This window comes from Carassius auratus, chromosome 15, assembly GCF_003368295.1.
Source record: "Carassius auratus strain Wakin chromosome 15, ASM336829v1, whole genome shotgun sequence".
In the NCBI taxonomy this organism is placed as follows: domain Eukaryota; kingdom Metazoa; phylum Chordata; class Actinopteri; order Cypriniformes; family Cyprinidae; genus Carassius; species Carassius auratus.
Window position 1 is genome coordinate 23,187,692 of NC_039257.1, and position 18,947 is coordinate 23,206,638.

The 18,947-nt window shown below is 38.3% G+C and overlaps 1 protein-coding gene across 9 annotated transcripts in view; it reads right to left on the reverse strand.

Annotated features, from left to right (window-relative positions):
• Positions 1–171: 171 nt before the first annotated feature.
• Positions 172–18,947, reverse strand: part of dock10 (dedicator of cytokinesis 10) — a 102,883-nt gene continuing 84,107 nt past the window's right edge. For 4 of the 9 annotated variants that reach the window (XM_026282959.1, XM_026282958.1, XM_026282955.1 and 1 more), the window contains exons 39-57: positions 18,015–18,116; positions 15,984–16,096; positions 15,758–15,873; positions 15,148–15,285; positions 13,349–13,531; positions 11,333–11,443; positions 10,616–10,831; positions 9,850–9,907; positions 9,241–9,339; positions 7,727–7,833; positions 7,527–7,649; positions 7,340–7,453; positions 6,571–6,576; positions 3,895–4,041; positions 3,589–3,799; positions 2,215–2,405; positions 2,010–2,110; positions 1,669–1,807; positions 172–644 (exon numbers count right to left, since the gene is read on the reverse strand). In XM_026282959.1, the coding sequence (XP_026138744.1) occupies positions 597–644; positions 1,669–1,807; positions 2,010–2,110; positions 2,215–2,405; positions 3,589–3,799; positions 3,895–4,041; positions 6,571–6,576; positions 7,340–7,453; positions 7,527–7,649; positions 7,727–7,833; positions 9,241–9,339; positions 9,850–9,907; positions 10,616–10,831; positions 11,333–11,443; positions 13,349–13,531; positions 15,148–15,285; positions 15,758–15,873; positions 15,984–16,096; positions 18,015–18,116 (2,323 nt within the window). In that variant the 3' untranslated portion in view covers positions 172–596. The remainder of the gene's footprint in view (positions 645–1,668; positions 1,808–2,009; positions 2,111–2,214; positions 2,406–3,588; positions 3,800–3,894; positions 4,042–6,570; positions 6,577–7,339; positions 7,454–7,526; positions 7,650–7,726; positions 7,834–9,240; positions 9,340–9,849; positions 9,908–10,615; positions 10,832–11,332; positions 11,444–13,348; positions 13,532–15,147; positions 15,286–15,757; positions 15,874–15,983; positions 16,097–18,014; positions 18,117–18,947) is intronic. The other 5 variants (XM_026282964.1, XM_026282956.1, XM_026282962.1 and 2 more) reach the window with 4 other exon arrangements.

The window sequence follows — 18,947 nt, forward strand, 5'->3', positions numbered from 1 at the left end:
TTAGTGAAATAAATCAACTTTGTGATGATACTCTAATTATACAGTTTGAGCTCAAAGATTTTTTTTTTATATATGTTTTGTATTTGTATTTTTTCTCATCAGTTTGTCTGTTCAGTTTTGGACATTAAAATGTTTATTCAGTCAAAGCGCTGCATTAAAACTGACACAAACAATCATATCATATTTTAATATATAAAAAGAAATTTTATACTTATTTACAATTTACAGCAGTACATGTAATAACAGTAAAACACTGTCAATCATTAAAAAACGTATAAAATAGCAGATCTGTGTTTGTAAAAGGAAAGAGCTGGGACTGTTAGGAGCTTTACATTCACTAGAGATGAAATCCATGAAACATTGAAACACTGCAGTAAACCCTAGAAAATATCTGCTTAGTCAAACACAGCTGGAGTTAATTAAGCTCACTGCTTCTACAAACAACAGGGTTTAGAAGAAAACACCGCATCCTGCTTCATCCACACGTCAGGATCACTTTTCCTTTTAGGTTATTTCTGTTTCATTAAAATCTAAGTTTTTTTAGTCCCTCAGGTCGGAGAAGTCCTGGAGCCGTGTCTCTCAAACTCTCTGGCAGCTCAGAGGGCACTGTGTCGTTCTGTTCCTGGCTGTCTCGAGTACGGGATCTGCACAGAGAAGGAGACAAATTAGGATATTAAGTAAAGATCATGCTCCATGAAGATATTTTGTAAGTCTCCTACCACAAATATATGAAATATTAATTTTATGCATTGCTAAGAACATTATTTCAACAACTTTAAAGATGATTTTCTCAATATTTAGTTTTTTTTTTTTGCTCCCTCAGATTCCAGATTTTCAAATAGTTGTATTTCAGACAAATATTGTCCTCCGAACAAACCACACATCGAACCATAAATCAAATAAAAAAAAATTTGGTAACATTTTTCTCAATAAATTCTTAATTTGCTGCTTATTAATAGTTAGTAAGGTAGTAGTTAGGTTTAGATATTGGGTAAGATTAGGGATGTAGAATAAGGTCAAGTACAGTAAAGCATTAATATGTTCTTAATTAGCACTAATACATAGCTAATAATCTAGTAATATGCATGCTAGTAAGCAACTAATAGGTGTTACCTATTCTAAAGTGTTACCATATTTTTTTTGTGCTCTAGGGTTACATTTAACATGCATTTAACTGTTTCCTTACAAGTTTTTTTTTTTTTTAAGTTGCTAGCTAATGCTGTAATTTTTTATCATTTTAACAAAACTTTCATTTATAAGTAAATAAGTAAAAAAATAGATCTGAACCTTTGCTTTTAAACAAACAACAGCAACAAAAATATTTTATTCTAGCTTTATGCATTAAATAAATTCTTGAAAGTGGACTGGTTTAATAAAAAAATAAAATAAAAAGCAGCATTTTGAACGAAAAGTACAAAAAAAAGGCTTTTATTTTAAAGACTATATTAGTACTATATTAGTTTTAGATGTGATGGTCAAAACACCCAGAGCTTCACAGCACTGAAACACTTCCCGAGTCGACATTTGATTCAGTAAGTTTAGCCAGTTTTGATTTCTATTCTGTTTTATATCTGAGGATCATGTAATGTTCACATGCGCTCGCTCGCAGGCTTGTGTTTCACTCCAGAGATCCAGTCCTCTCTCTCTCTCTCTCAGATGTGCTCTGACCTGCTCGTTCATGATGGCCGAGAGCTCGCTCAGCATGTCTTTATAGTGAGCTTTCATCTCCTCCTGATACTCCAGCTGATCTTCTTTAATGAGACGCTCGTTCACCTTCAAGGCCTGACCGCACGCGTCTGCAAACTGCCTGCAGGAACACACACAACACACACGGATCACAGTCACTACAGTCCTGGGCAAATCACTCGGTACACGCCAGAAACTCTGAGCATTGTTTAGCTGTCAGTGCATTTATAACATCATTAAAACATGATGATGCTTCGATAAACATTCTGATGCCAGTTATCATGGTGGCATTAAAATATGAACTGTGCGTGAGGAAAAGGTACCTGAAGATCTCTTTCAGGAGTTTGACTTGGTTGTCTGGGTACTTCTTGGCGTTCTTCTCCTCGAGGAAGGCTCGGGCGTAGGCCATGGGCCCAGCGTTTACCTACAACAACAAATACATTCCTGGAAATCAATCCCGAGATTTCATTTAGAAGTCCTTTTCTCATTTCTCAGTAATGTTGATCAGGAGATGTGCTGCTCCCTCACCTTGACGCTGACGCTGCCCTGCAGTTTGAGCTGCAGCCGGATCATGTCCACCTCCTCCATGCCACACAGCTGATTGAGCTCGGACACCTTCCGGCTCATCTCCTCGATGGCCACCTCGATGGGGTTCATCTCCGTGCTCTGCTGCTCCACCACCTCGATGCGCTTCTTCAGGAAGGGGAAGCTGGAGCTGGCTGCAGAGGCACACACACAGCACAGATGGGAGTTACTGGGTCTGTGACAGACAGTATTGGCCAGGCTTGCAAAGAAATAGATTTGCATCACGTTTTGTGGCCAGATATTCAGAACGGCCATTATTAGATCAGTGCTTCTGGCAATGTTCTCAATATATCCGTGCATGCATTAACAGGAGGCAGTCCAAACTGAACACGGGTGCCTGATGGATTTTACAGAACACAAGAGTGGTTTCATGAGCTGGAAAGGTGCAAGTTAAGGGTTTGCAATTAGAGAGGGGTGTATAATTCAGGCAGAAGCTCTAGAACAGTAACATCTCTAACTATGGAAGCCTGTTTCTGCCACAGGAGAAAAACAAATGATCTATAAAGCTATTTTATCTCACATTTCTGACTTTTTTCTTCTAGTGATTGTGCATTTATATCTCAAAATTATATCTTTTGTTGTTGCAAATTAATCTTTTTTTTTTATCTCAGAATAGCAATATTTTTGTTTTGACATGCAGAGTCAGAATCACAAAATAAAAACTGAATTCTGACTCTTTTCCTTGCAATTTTAAGCTTACATCTCACAATTCTCACAAAACTATCTGAATGATTTTTTTGTCCACTACAAAATTTAAATAAAAAGGTACCCTTAATTTTACGTTTCTGACTTTCTTTTTTCTTGTTATTCCCAGTTCATCTCACAATTCTTGCAAGAGGAAAGACAGAATTGACACATTAAGATATAAACTCACAATTCAGATTTTTAACTTTCAATCCTGGGTTTAAATCTCACAATAAGGACTTTTTTTCCTCAAAACCCTATTATCGCATAAATCTTTTTAGATGTTTTATTTTTATTTTAGAGTTCTGACTTTCAAAAAGACAGATTTTTGACACATAAAGTCAGAATTGCAAGATGTAAACTCAGATTTTCCAGATATAAACTTGATATAATTTTATATAATCTGAGATTTTCCGGATATAATCTCACAATTCTCACTTTTTTCTCAGAATTTAGATTTTTCGTTTCCACTTCAGAATAAAATGATAAAGGTAACTTTATATCTGACAGTTCGGAGTTTATATCTCTCGCAATTCTCATTTTTCCCTCATAGTTTAGAGCAGCATTAAACAGTTTTCACAAGATCAAAAGCTGGTGTCAGTGTTGACTGAATCTTATTCTGAAGCGTCTCACTGGTCAGGATGGTTTTTCTCTTGCACTGCTCCTCCACGTCTCCGTGTTTTTTCCCAGAAAGCGTGAAGGGCGTCTCGAAGACAAAGCGGCTGATGTTGTGATGGCGCTCAAAGTCGGTCTTCTTCTCCAGCTGTTCCTTCTCATTGAAATAAGGCACTACGTAGGTCACCTGGATGTAGGCGAATCTGGGGTCCAGGTCTTTAGGATTCACCTGCGAAAAACACACAGCAAACAACAGTCTTCCTAGATTTACTGATTCAGAATAAGAGACTGTTCATGGGTCAGAGAAGAGCCAGCAGGACAAACCTTGTTGGAGTCTTGGATCATCTTGACGTTGTCAGCACCGAACTTGTCTGAGTAGAGTTTGAGGAGTCTTTGAGAAATCTCGGACAGTCCTGTGAGCTTGGGCTCTTTATAGATAAACTCCTTACTCTCCTCTTCCTCAAAGAAGCCCTGGTGAACACAACACTGCTCATGAACAACAGATCAGCAGTTTATGGAGCGTCTAGTGCAGAGCATCCACCTTAGTTTGCACGGAAGTAAGCTAGGTTTCTGGGAATGTGTGTCTGGTTTCAGGTTGCTCATATGTTCTCCTTTAAAATCTCTATTTTATATTTTATACAATGGTATATAATAAATAAATATATGTAAATGTTATGTCCGTTTTTGACACACTATTACCAGTATGGACAGATCTGCTGTATTTCACCAATTACTTCTAAACTTTTCATGTACATGTTAAATGGCTTTAAATACATATATCAAGAGCATGCTCACAGATGAGAACAAAACAGTGTTGGATGACGTGGATTAGAGCCCTGCACGGGCCTCAAATATAGCCCCTTCTAAACTGTAAAGGGGCTAGTTTTATTTGCGTGCAAGCACAATATCAACAAAATGTTGTGCTTTTGTAAAATAAAGAAAACAAACACTTCTGCCGCCTGGGGTTTGAACAGGAGCACTTCACAATGATGAATTTAAACTCAGCGAATTGCTTCACAGACCTTATAAAGAATAAAAAATAAATATTGAAAGCTTTAAATCACTAGCATACTTTAAAAATAAATAATTCAAATTGTAAATAGAAAATCTTTCATTATGGAATCCGCGCATTTCTCTTTAAAGGCAGGTCCAATAAGGAGATGAGTAATTTTTTTTATCACAATAATTTATGGATATCTAAAATATAAAAATAAGGGAACGCCCAATTAAAATGTGTGTTTTATTTTATTATTCTGTACAATAAAAGAATAGAACACAAATTATTATGGCATAAATACAGTAGGTAAAACTTTGTCTTATAATTGCATAGCTGCTTTTTCTCATTTTTTTTATGTTGCTCTGTTCTAAATACCTTAAAATGTAAAGGATTTTCTGAAATGCTATTTTTTTTAATGATATGTGAATTACTTATTAGCCTCTTTTTTTTAACCCATGTCATGAATTTGTTGTATTTCCATTTATAAAACAGCCAACCAATTAATTGTTGTAGGCTAACCCGATTTCATTTCTCACCCAATTTTCAAGTGCGTATAGCACGATTTTCTGCTTCTATTTGGCATTATATTTCGATGCAGAATTTTATATTGGCATGCAAAAGACATGGCTGATTCAGTTGAGAAATACGGGATGCACACAGGCCTATGATAACTGCTGAAATGTTTGATGAGGTCAGTTTGAGCGCTCGTGGTACTCAAAGCCGTACACCTGCAGGCGCCACGGACTCGGACGGTTGTTGTGCTATAAACACCTTAAACATCAACCATTCATGTGTCAGCACCTAATCCACAACTTTTATATGAAAAGCATTTTAATGGGTAAGTCCGCCCCTGCCTGAAGGATTCAGCATTTCTGAAGGAATCAGGCAAGTCAAAAATGCATCCATTCATCCATTCTAAACTGCATACTCGTATGCCACTCTTACTACTTTAGCATATCTTTATATGGTAGAAATAGTAAGAGTAGTATCTAAAGTAGTTCACACTTCTGAAATCAGCAAATCACTCACTTTATTCCTGAATCAATCAACCGTTTTGAACTAATTGGTTGAATGAGTGAATCAATGACTCATTCTTTAAGACAGTGACTTGTCGCCACCTCCTTGTAGCTTTTGGTTTCATATTTAAAGTTTAATTTGTTGTATATATACATAGTTATATATTCTGTATATTTTATATGAATCTTCTAACATTATTAATGCAATTGTATCTGTGGTGTAAATGCATTCATGGCATCTCCGGGCTGCATTTATGAAGTGCCAACATGGATTATATTGATACTAATTTCATTTGACTGGTGCATATAGTGTCTTATTATTTAATAAATATATGAATTTACATGCATACATCTAATACAATTAGAAAATGTGCCTTTGTAAAGGTTCAAAAAGTTGAAAAATATAATCCCTTAATGGGAAAGTTTTTATTTTTTGCTGGTATTATTGTCACTGGTTTAGGATTTTTTTCCTGAATCCTGCAGAGTATAGAAATGGCCATCCTAATGTTAGATGAATAAATACAAGAATAAAGTACAGTTAACGGTAAAACTTTAAGAATTTACTCTGTTTACGCTAAAACCAGGGTGTTTATGAATAACAGCATATTCAATCTACAAATAACCGCACATTATGTTAAAAATAAGGTGGATATAACAGCTTTAGCTGAGGCCCAGTTGTTAACGAGCAACTGTTAAAAACACAGCAATGTTTGACAAAGCACAATGAACTCAGCTTCTGTAATGAAGGTTAACCGTTTAACATTTAGATATCTGTGTCTGAAACTCAACTTCATTTACCTGGAATACCTCACAATGTACACACACAGTATTAACGCTCAGGATTAGATCTGCAGAGGAGAACGATCACGTCCAGGAGAAACATTACACAGACCATGTGTGACGTGTGTGTGTCACACATATTAATAGCGTGTAGGGAGAGATTAGGAGAGTTAAGAGTGAGAGCAGAACAACGTAAACTAAACTTACCACTGCCTGATAGATACACAGCACACAGGAGAGAACAGAAGAGTGTTTAAACACACCGAGAGTACGACAGGTAATATCTGCTTGCCTTTGTGAACTCATACAAGCCATGCTCATCTGAGTTACTGCAATGCTTGATACTCCACACTCATTTCTATCTGTTTACCGAGTTCGTTTTTTTCATTTGTGACCCTTGAGCACAAAACCAGTCACAAGCGTCCATTTTTGGAAATTGAGATGTATGCATCGGCTGAAAAGCTTGATGTATGTTTTTTTTTTTTTTAGGATATGACTATATTTGGCTGATATACAACTATTTGTAAATAAAAAATTCTAAATATTGAGTTGTCCAAATGAATTCTTAGCAATGCATATTGCTAATCAAAAATTAAGATATATTTATATAACATTTACAAAATATCTTCATGGAACATGATCTTTACTTAATATCCTAATGATTTTTATCATAAAATAAAAATCTATAATTCGACCCATACGATGTGTTGTTGTCTATTGCTACAAATACACCCCAGAGACTCAAGACTGCTTTTGTGCTCCAGGGACACATCAAATATGACAATTTTAAACTCTTTTAAGGTTTAAGTCCCATTCACAAATCAAGACTTCGTTCTCACACCAAAACTTGTTGCAAAGTAAGTCCACCGACAAAAACGGAAATAAATCAGCTAATGCCAGCATGTGATCAGTGCAGATTTCATCAGATCTCTGCCGTTTCCTTTTCACGTCTCCTAAAGTATGAAGAGTGTCTCACCTGTCCGTAGAAAGCCACGCGGTAGTAGCGTCCGAACAGGCGTTTCTCCGAGTTCACCACCTCCGTCACCTTCTGGTACGAGCGATGGATGTCGTAGTACAGCTCTGATAACCGCTGCAGGACACACAGATACAGTTCACACACACGTCCCTGCTGTTTTCCCATCACTGATGATCAGTGGACGTACCTTGAAGTCCCGTCTCTTCTCGAAGACAGCTATGACAGGTTTGTTGATGTCTGCGATGAGCTCGTATCTCTCAGACTTCCAGAGGTAGTCCACACACATCTCCAGCTGCTCCACCAGTGTGTCCTGCAGGAGAGAGAGAGAGAGAGAGCTCAGCACATTACACACACTCGCCGCTCTGAGATGTGAGGGGGGTCCTGTACCTCTGTGTACGGGGTGTCCTGAGTGCCGGCGTCCTCCTTCATCGCTCCCTCCTCTCTCACATTAGGAGAGATGTTCATGAAGGCGGCCCAGCCCATGCTGAATGAAGCTGCGGGGTCACACACAAACACTCATTCATCCATCAGTTTAGTCATACATTAGGAAACCGCACAATAATTTAGTTTCATACGATCACTGGTTCTGTTCATTGTAAGCAGACACTGTTTGTGTTGTGATACTCTGACAGTGTGTGGCACGTTACAGGGACATCTGTGTCTTCAAGCAGAAAACACAGGGAGAGCTTCCCCTTCATTCAGATTCAGCTCTTACATGCACGCTTCACACTGTTATTTTGACAAGTACCTCGCACAAGCCAAAATTCAGGAAGACCTCTTTTTTAAAACAAACCTCATTAAAATATTTCCTTTCTAAAATAAAACAAGACAATTCCAAGAGTTCAATTGATGAGTAAAAAAAGGGGGGAAAAAGTGTATGATGAATACTATTTGGCAATATTTACATTCATACAACAAAAATGTAATTCTTAAAGGAACAGTTCACCCAAAAATGAACATTTTGTGAAAATGTACTCACGCTCAGGTAATCCAAGATCAGGATGAGTTTGTTTCTTCATCAGGTTTGGAGAAATGTAGCACTGCATCAGTGTCTCATCAATGGATGCTCTGCAGTGAATGGGTGCCGTCAGATCATCAAAAGCCACACACGTTTGTTTAGAGCTGTTTTGGACTGTTTAGGCTTGTAAACGCTGCTTGATCTGAGCAGATTTCTCTCCTGATTCAGACCAGAACACGTCTTCACTGGAGGAAGTGTTATTATGGATTATAGACTCTATGTGTTTGTGTTAAAATCATCTTAATGCTGGATGTGTTTCAGGTTTTGTCTTCTCCAGATGTTCACTGATGGACTGGAGTGATGTGGATTATTGGGATGTTTTTATCAGCTGTTTGGACTCTCATTCTGACGGCACCCATTCACTCCAATGCTACATTTCTCCAAATCTGAGGAAGAACTCATCTACATCTTGGATGGCCTGATGTTTTTTGTTTTTTTTTTAGTTATCATTTACCTAATTGTCATTTTTCATTTAATAAGGGTGTTTGTTTTATACTGTTAAAACCTTAGGTTTATGCTATGCCTTCTCTGAAAAGCAGATTTATACTGTACCGTGCAAAAGCTTACAGACAGTGTACACTGACTTAACTTAAGTTTCATACAATCCCAAGTATGTAACTAAACATTTTAGGGCATCTGTTCTTTGCTAAATTAGCTTTTGGTTCACTAACTGTGGCACTATTTTCTGTAAAGCTCCCAGGAAACGATAAGCTCTGTGAAAAGCTCTACACAAACAAAACTGCCATGACATGTGGGGGATAATATAAACTAACCCGCTTGAGAAGTAGCTCTGTAATAATAATAACTCAGTGTTTAGATTAGACAGAAAGACAGACTGGGACCCCTGATGGGGTGAAGAACACTCAGGCGCAGGTGCACTCACTTTCTCCATCTCGGGGAGTTAGTAAGGGGCTAGAGTTAATAACACAGGCTCCCTCTGTGCTCACACTTGAGATCCGACCCTTCTCAGACTTCCAGTAACCTGTGATTGCAGAGGGGCATCAGGTTTAACACAGGTTTACTCACAAGCTAGGGCTGAGCAGTATGACATTCATAAAAGTAAAAATAGCTATATTAACATTATGTTCAGTTAGCCATACTGTAATGAGATTTTGTTCATACTGCTCAGCCCATTTCATAGTTCTTCCGAAGGCAAGCGCTCCAGCCATGCATCTATACTGTACACTCATGCATCTACTGTACACCAGCCAGCCACATAATGAGCTGGAATGCATCTAATGACACAAGGCCACAAAAACTCACAGTATAAGGAATAAAGCAAGTGGCAGGAAGGAGCTAGGAGCATTTTTCATTATGAAGTGCAGCACTGAAAAAAACAACAACAACTGAGCAGCAATGGTCAAACGGCATGTCCAACGAAAGCTCGGCAGGAAGGATATTTATGCGATGTTTGCAACAAAACTAAACAAAACTATAGCATTGATATAAGCAGGCATAACTGAAAAACTGATGGCCACAAGTAGCTGCTCACCTCTCCTCCGCAGAGACTCGGCTATAAGTGCTGAGATGTGGATATAGCACATGGCCGCCTGGGGAGCACAAGGAAAAGAGTTTTCAAAATGTCATTCTTAATGAGATGCAAAAAGAACAAAATCAAATCTGAGTTTCTGCATGAAAGAACCTTTAAAGAAATGAATTGCATCATCAATGGATGTTCTGCAGTGAATGCAGCAAAAAGTGCATCTCCTTGATCTGTGCAGATTTCTCTCCTGATTCAGACCAGAACACTGTTTCACTGGAGGAAGTGTTATTCTGGATTATAGACTCTATGTGTTTGAGTTAAAATCATCTTAATGCTGGATGTGTTTCAGGTTTTGTCTTCTCCAGATGTTCTCTGATGGACTGGAGTGCTGTGGATTATTGTGATGTTTTTATCAGACTCTCATTCTGACGGCACCCATTCACTGCAGAGCATCCATTGAAGAGACACTGATGCAATTAAACATTTCTACAAGTCTGATGAAGAAACAAACTCATCCTGATCTTAGTACATAAAAAAAAATCAGTTTAAACTTTTCCTTTAAGGAATATTTCCGCAAAAAATTGTAATTCTATTATTAAATTATTCAACCTGTCATTTTTTTATTTGTTTTGCAGAATGTTAGGCACCAACAGTCATTCATCACATATATTATACTGTGACTAAAGCTATCTTCTTCTAGCATCTGGTTTTGTGTTGCACAAGCTCCATCATGCATGCAGGCAGCTAAAGATCCGCTGGATGAAGTCCTCCTGACCTCAGACAGGTCTCCGTTTCTGACGTGGATCTTGGCCATGCTCTCCAGCCAGGTGCGTCTGAGCTCAGGTGTGCTAGCGTAGGAGTTAGCGAGGCTGTACTGCAGGTCCACCAACATCTCCGGGTCCTTCTCGTGCTCTTTCATTTGGGAGGTGGCCATCAGGACGGTGCGTATCCTCTTGGTCAGGTCCTTCACCTCAGCCGGGAACGTGGTGTTCTGGAACAAATCAAAAGATCTGCTGTTTAACATTAGGTTTCTGGGCTGTTCTTGTCTGTAAATCTGGTTCTCCGAAATGGCTTGCAAATCAAATGAGTTAAAACTATCACTTTGTTTGCAATTATATTTGATGGCACAGAAGTTACACACTATAGGTTTAACCCTTATTGTCTGACTTTGCAAAAAAACATAGAATAACTACTTCCGCCCCAAAATGTAAATTTTTAGCAATTTGATTTTGGATTTGCTCCCTACCTTGTTCCACTAAAAACATAATTTATGGATTAATTTTGACAATGTTCAATCAAAAACTAAGGTGCATAAGCTCATATCAGTGAGGCCTATGATCAATCGGTTAAATCAAATAAATAGATCAATAAAAATACTGAAATTGCAAGCAATTTTTAAATGGCGAGTAATTATTATTAGTTTTTTAAATGCTAAATTAAGTAAATGATTTACAGCTCAAAGGTTAAAGTGTTGTCTTTGCTAAACCCTCACTTTGAGCGGCGTGTCTCCGTTGGCGAAGTTGTTGATGATGGCCAGAGACTGCTGGAAGCGTGAACCACCTATACCTGCATCCGCGATCAGCTGACTTACAGATTTAATCACCTGCAGGAGAACAAGACAAGAATACAGATCAGTTCCTCACATTCAGTCCCCAGACCAGACAGAAAAAGCATATTGTCATTTATCTTGAATACAAGACTGAACACACACCTGCACATAAGGCACAGAGATCTTTCTTCTGATAGTCCACGCTAGAGATTCTACTAACTAGAAGTAATTTGTAACTCCATGTCATCGAGCAGTTTTCCACTTACAGCATGTTTGTAAGTACATGTTAACTTATTCTACACTTAGGCCCAATCCCAATTCTACCCCTTAGCCCTTCCCCTTTCCCGTACCCCTCCGTTCCGGTGTTGATTCTCTGTTGGTCGGAGGGGAAGGGGTAAGGAGAAGGGCCAGACAGCCCTTCAAACGAAGATTTTTTGGGACCACACTTCAAACAAAGGGGTATGAATTATCTCTGCAACATGGCTGCTACAGCGAACAAAAAGACACATAAATGTAAGCTTTTTTGGCATAAATAAAGATTTTAATGAAAATAATCATTTGTTTTATGTACATTCATTTGTGAGTTCATATTAACGGTCATGTCAAAATCACTAATATTTGCTAACGTCATATCGTTACAGACTGCATGTCTGATCAGGGCGATAACCGCTGTAGACATGGATGGGGGTGTATCCCCCCAATAATTAGAAAACCATTTTCTCAAATATTCATTTTCAGTTTGTTCACCAAAATGATTCATTGTGATTCGTTCACTGATTTGTTCAGAGACCATTTCCCTATAGCTATTTCACAAATAGGCTAGCAAGTGGCGAAAAAGGTTGTTTTACGTGTTATCTCTTAAGGCAACGAATGTATTTACTTGTGACAAAAACTGATTTGGCTTTATTAAAATGTGTGCATAATCGCATTAAATATATAGTCTAAATAAGTTGTTCAGGTGAACAAAGCACAAGGTTTTCTTGCATAGTCAGACAGTTCATATATATTCACATGAATAAATCAGGGATTAAACGTAGAGTTATGTTCTGTATGCTAAATAAGCGCATGTGCACAGTACCTATAACTTTGTATCTGCTGATTGCTGATCGAGATTTACATGCTTGGCTGACTGAACCGGGTTACTCTCATTCATTTTGTTCTTGAAAGAGAAGATCTCTCGATCTCGTTCAGTGAAGGGCTTATTTGTTCACTAACGTTACATTCAACAAATCACATACTCCGTCCATAACTCTTTGACTTGACAGGATGAAACAGTTCACAGAGCTTTTGAAGAGCTGCGCATGCACTGCTAATAGCGTCGCGTTCGCGCGCTGCTGTGGAGGGAGGAACTTCAGTGAACGAGAAATACTGTACGAGTCAATGGTTTACGAGAATGATTCGTTTACCTAAAAGACTCGTTCACGAACGAACCATCACTATTGCAATTCCCTATAGCCTATATTAAATATTTGGAATATATATATATATACATTCATATTTTATTAGGTTCTTTGATTAAGGTTAAGTAGCAATGTAACTTGCGTGATGTCCCGGATGCACGGGGCGGGTTAAGCAATCTTACTTTATTTGCGGGGCGGGCCAAATTATTTCAGAAAAGCTGGACCCGCGGGTTGGAAAAAAGTCAGACCCAAGCATCACTATCGCATGCCTCTGGAGCAACTAGGGGTTAAGTGTCTTGCTCAGGGACACATTTGTGTCTCATAGTGGGTTCGAACCCGGATCTCTCACACCAAAGGCATGTGTCTTATCCACTGCACCTACAAGTGTCACATGATCTTCAGAAATCATAATATGCCGATATATTATCAGAAATCATAAACTTTTGAATGGATTTATACTTAGTTTAAAGTCACTTATAGTCAGTAAATGTTTAGATATGGAAAACAAAGCATAACCCAAATGCAGACACCCACTGGCACAGAGTAACTGAAGCCTGACCTGCAAGTGTGAGCGGACGATGCATTTGCCCTTGGTGAACTCAAAGTTCCTCCTCATGAGGTAGTAGAGCAGCGCAGAGGCTTCGGTCTGAGTGGAGCTGGAGCGATGGTTACAGCACTTCAGGATCTCGTAACACAGACTGCCACACAGATCCGCTGTTCCCTGGAAAAACGTGGACGGGAACTGAAGAGGAAGAGCATGAGAGTCAGAGATCAGTACAGAGATCTGCAGAGTTCAGTGTTGATGCTCCTTAATGAACCCTCATTATGTTTCTATTTATTTATGCATTAAGATAAAAAAAGTATGTCAGTTATTTTTGGTGTGGTGACTTAATTCCAGTGGACACCCAGCACTGGAAAGCACGGAGTACAGACGGCAGAGCACCGAGCACCCGTGCACCTCACCTGAACACGTGTTCAATTGCCTTCAATAAATTCACCCTCCGGGGCCTTTATTGAGTTCCCCTTGTCGTGTGATTCTTCACCCCGTTACATTATATATATATATATAGGAGTCAGAGGAAACTAAATTTTGCTTTTAAACTATATGGTTAATCAAAATCTTAATCAAAAATCTTAAAGTGGGTGAATTCCATTTTTTCACTAAAAGGGCCAGTTGTTCCATATAAAAGCAAACGTACAGTATGGGATTTTTGGCCACCAGGGGTCACTCAATCAAAATAATAACATAAGACGTACTTTGATGACGTGGGGAAAGAGCGTAGGCTCATGGGAGTTGTTGTTCATTGGATCACGCGCTCTGTCGCTCCCTATCATTCCTCACTCATTGTAACTTAGTATTTTGACAATCACGTCTTTTCGAACGGAGAGATATATGAATTATGAGACCCTTATCAAATCAATATTCCATGTAGCTAGTAGTAATATATGTTAAAAAACACGGTCGCCTTCCGTTAATAATTATAATTACGTTTATACTATGATATCGAACAAGTTAAAGAACTGCATTTGAAACTACTGTATTCAGCTAGATATAGAACAAATGTAGATTTACATGAGAGCTAGTCCGTCTGCGTTTTACACAAGACATCATCGTTTCACAAAATATACGGATAGACACAGTTAGCTGAATGGATGCATACCTGTTTATCAGAATGCAAGCGAGTTCGGCATCTCTCTGTAGTTTCAGCTTGTCACGAAGCTCTCTCTATCTTGGAAATGCAACTCCAATATTTACCCGTGTCTTGTTGCTTCTCTTGTCCCAAAACCTTCTCGGGTCATTTATTTCACCCGTGCGTTTGCGCTTCACAGAACGTGCAGGCAAAGCATAATCATGATTCATAACTAAGTTATTGATTGAGGTTTAAATACAAATATAAACAATATAAATATAAAATATAATAGTCTCGATAAAGGCTACTACTTTTTCTTCTTCGTCTCGTATTTGTTTCTGTTCACCTTTGTATTTGGCGGTTCTGCAGGACGTTAGATAAACTAGAGGGGTCAAAGTTTATATGACATCATAGACGGGCGACAAAACGGAAATAAAGAAACGTGCCGTGTCTTCGAATTAAACTATAATTTTCTCCGGATTTGAAAGTTCGTGGAAACTGTCGGGATGATGTAAGTACACAACTAAAAAATACATATAACATAGATATAGTGATTTCTGCTATTTCTAAAGCAGAAAAATTAGATATTGCGCCTTTAAAGAAACGCCCTCACAAAGTAATTGTCAGAGTGATCAGAGATGTTCTACTTTATCATCTGAATTCACCCAATCACTTTTTGCACCCGCCAATGTTGGGAAGAAGAAAGTATTTGGAGAAAGCGTGACACCTTGTTAATGAAGAGGCGCAGGGTGGTGAAGACGTGTCTGAGGGTGCTGGTGGACTGGTTGATCTGGAAGAACAGCAGGTACGTGTCAAACACTTTCTTCATCAGAGAGTTCTGCCCGTCCTCGTGCTGCAACCGTTTCTACAGAAGAAGAGAAGACGTCTTGAAGAAGATGCACCATGTGTCCATCAGATGGCCAGATAACCTCCTTACATTCAGAATCAACTGAACAGTCAGACTCATTATGAATATTGCAGTGATAATTGATTGATATCTAAATTGACATTAAACGAGTTCATGTTGGCATGTGTAGTGTGACATGAAAATACTTGTGTCCATCCAATCAAAGTGCAGTCATTATGAATATTATTATAATTACTTTTATAAGATATTTAGGCTCATTTTTTTCAGTTTAAACAGAGAAAACTGCTTTATACTCATGATAAAAAAATTACAATAATAAAAGAAAAGAAATAATAATCTCATAAAATGTTTGATTTAAAAAAAGATTGTAATGCACACTTCAAGTACAACTTAAGTATTTCTTTAATTGAAAAACATTATTATCATGAGAGTGTATATTGAACACATCACAAAGCTGTGTCTATATTACCTTGTGATGATGAACAAACAGATCCAGAACATCTAACACGGTCAGAGCTACTTCGGTAGAAAGATTGGCTTCAATATCTGTAGGACTGACGCTTTCTCCTTCAGACGCATTTCCATCTAACACACACACACACACACACACACAGTTACGATACACGTGCTTTTGCTCCGTCCAGTGATTGTAATTTTGTCGTATGTATCACAGGTCTTCACAGGCGGGTGAGTACCTGTTGTCTCCATCATGTGCAGTAGTTTGGGGTTGGCGAGGGCGTTCTTCCCCCTGATGATGGGCATGGTCTGTGAGCGGGCGTGTCTGTGCCCGTCCTGAGCAGAGAGCATCCTGGGAACAGCAGCAATAACATAATCCTCAGATGTCATGATGATAGCAGAGAAAATGATTCAATTCTCTTTTTCTCTACTTTCTTGCTCGGAACGGCTGGAAATTATTATAGTGTTTACAGAAAGTCAACCGTTGTTTTGAAAATGTGTCTCTTAACCTGTGAATGTGCAGTAGGTTTGAACTAAAAAGTATCCTAAATAGCTTTTAATTTTCTCTGTTTCAAAAGAGACATGTAACAGGGTTTCTGCAGGCTTTCTGAAGGTAAATGTAAAGCTTTTTACAAAATATATAGAACACTTTATGTAAATATGTTTCTACTGTAAATGTTTTGTATTGGCAACACTTCAAGGTTTGAAATACAACTTGCAATAATTTGATATAAAAGAGCTCTGCTCCCTAACACTAGAAAATGAAAACAGTTTTCTGGTCACATTACACTTAATTAATGAATGCACTTGATCAATCAATATTTTTGTCTTGTTGTCAGTGCAAATGTCTTAATATTCGTAAAATTAAGATTAGCACATTTAAGGTATGTCTTGTTTTATGAGAAAATTTGTCTGGCCAAAGGAGAACTGCACACTATTTCCCTGTTTAATACTGTAAAGCTGCTTTGACACAATCTGACTTGTATTTTAGGCAAAAAATCACTTCACATTTTTTCAGAAAACAAGACTTTACATCTTCAGTTTGAATCTCGGTTAAATGTAGATCTTGACTGAAAGGTATAGTTCACCAGAAAATGTACATTTCTGTCATTAATTACTCACCCTCATGTCATTCCAAACACATAAGACCTTTATTCATCTTCAGAGCACAAGTTACTTTTGATGAAATCTGAGAGCTCTCTGACCCTCCATAGACAGCAAGGATATTAACATGATATTACCACAGCAAGGACATCGGTGAAATATTATGAAGCTATAAGAATAATTTTTGTGCACAAAGAAAACAAAAACGGCAGATTGGATGAGGAGGTGAAGAATTGTTGATTTAAGTCATTATTTTAGTTTTCTTTGCATTCAAAAAGTATGAGGGTGAGTAATAAATGACAGAATTTTCATTTTTGGGAGAACTATCCTTTTACGGATGTTTGCACTGGAAAACAAGACAAAAATACCAAGGAAGATTTATTTTTTGCAGTGCATGTCATATTTAATGATTTTATGAAAGAAAGAATGAAGACCTTTATAAGACCTGCAGAAAGCCTGTATGAACTACATCAGGAGGTGAATGAGACGGGTTTACTGGATACAGACCAAAATGGTTCCCACACTATGGATGTGACATGATGATATTTACACAGGACGCTCCCACTTTATACAAAGTGTCTTTAAGCACCAACACAAACTGCACTCACTCTATGTCATGTTTTGTGTGAACTTACATTTTAAAAATATCTGCATGCAGTAATTTCTGTAGTTATTACACTGTTATTACACTGTTATTACACTGGATTTCTACCCCTTGTAACCTTCCTCAACATCAGCAAAGGTGAACACAATGAGTACACTGTGCCAGAAAATTAACGTGTTACACAAGCACAGTTAAAGACACCTGATATAAAGCGGGAGGAATGTTTAATGCATGTGTGAGTGTGTTTAAGAACGTTATATTCAGGGTTATAACTCATTTAGCTGAGAAATGCATTCATTGCAATACTTAATTCTATGCATTGCACACTTTGTGTTTCACTTTTAGAAATAAAGCTTCCAAAAGGGTTTTTTCACAGCCGATTTGGGTCAATGTGAACATTTTAATATTCTCAAGAAGCGTTTTCCAATACGCAGACCCTGAAATGGAAAGGTTGGACTGATGTTAAGGGTTCTTCATGGAAACACAGATGCCAGTCCAGAAGCTTTATTTTTAGGAGTGTAAGTGGTTTTGGGAGCTCTGTGTGGACCTGTTAGGTGTTTACCATTGGGGTAGGAGCCCTGAAGACTGGCAGGACACGTTAGACCCCTTCAGGGTGCCATTGTTCTGTGTGGCCTGAGCCAGCTTAACGGCGGCCGCTAGCTTCCTGCGCACACAACGAGCCAATTACAGCAGGGTTAACGCCAACCTTCATCCTCACAGCCAGCACAGACAGGAAAATGAAAGCCAAGCTTCTAGAGCAGCGTTTAAGAGCAGGACAAGTCAGGTTTGTCTGTCAGATGCTGGTGCTGTCAACTTAAGAGACTGCTGTGAGGATGTGAAGTTATGTGTGGAAGCCAGACAGAGGACAAGATGAACGAGGGAACAGAGAGCGTGATGAGGGAGAGATGGAAGATCAAACACACATCAGAATACAAACACAACATATGAAGTGGGAACAAAACTGCCGTTCATTTATGGCTGCTACTCATTATAAAGTATTGGTAAGCAAGAGTTCCTCTAGTTTTAGTTCGTGCTAAGAAAAAGCCTGTGCTAGATATTTCAGACACCATTCAGTCTTTATACCAGACCTGTTCAACACACAGAAAGCAGTTACATCGTGAACTTGCTATGGACCAAATTAGCTTTCTAAGAAAGGCTTTATAAAGTTTTGAAACATCTGCAAATCGTTTGTTTCCAACCATTGTTTTGGAGCGTTTGACTCAAACTCATGTGATTTCAGTAAACAAGGCCCTGTAATGTCAGAAGTGCTTTCGATTTTTCATTTTAGTTTATTTCATTGGTTGATCTCTGTGGACCCATGAACCAGTGCCTATGGTTTTTTACCTTATCTCAGATCCGTTTCACATTTTAAAATGACACGTTTGTGTAATAAAAAGGAACAGTTGTGTCTCTCTCCAGAAAGCAAACAAATGAAGCCTTGCAAATTAAGTGAGTAACGCGTGTTATACAGACACTTCATATTTGATGGTGTTTG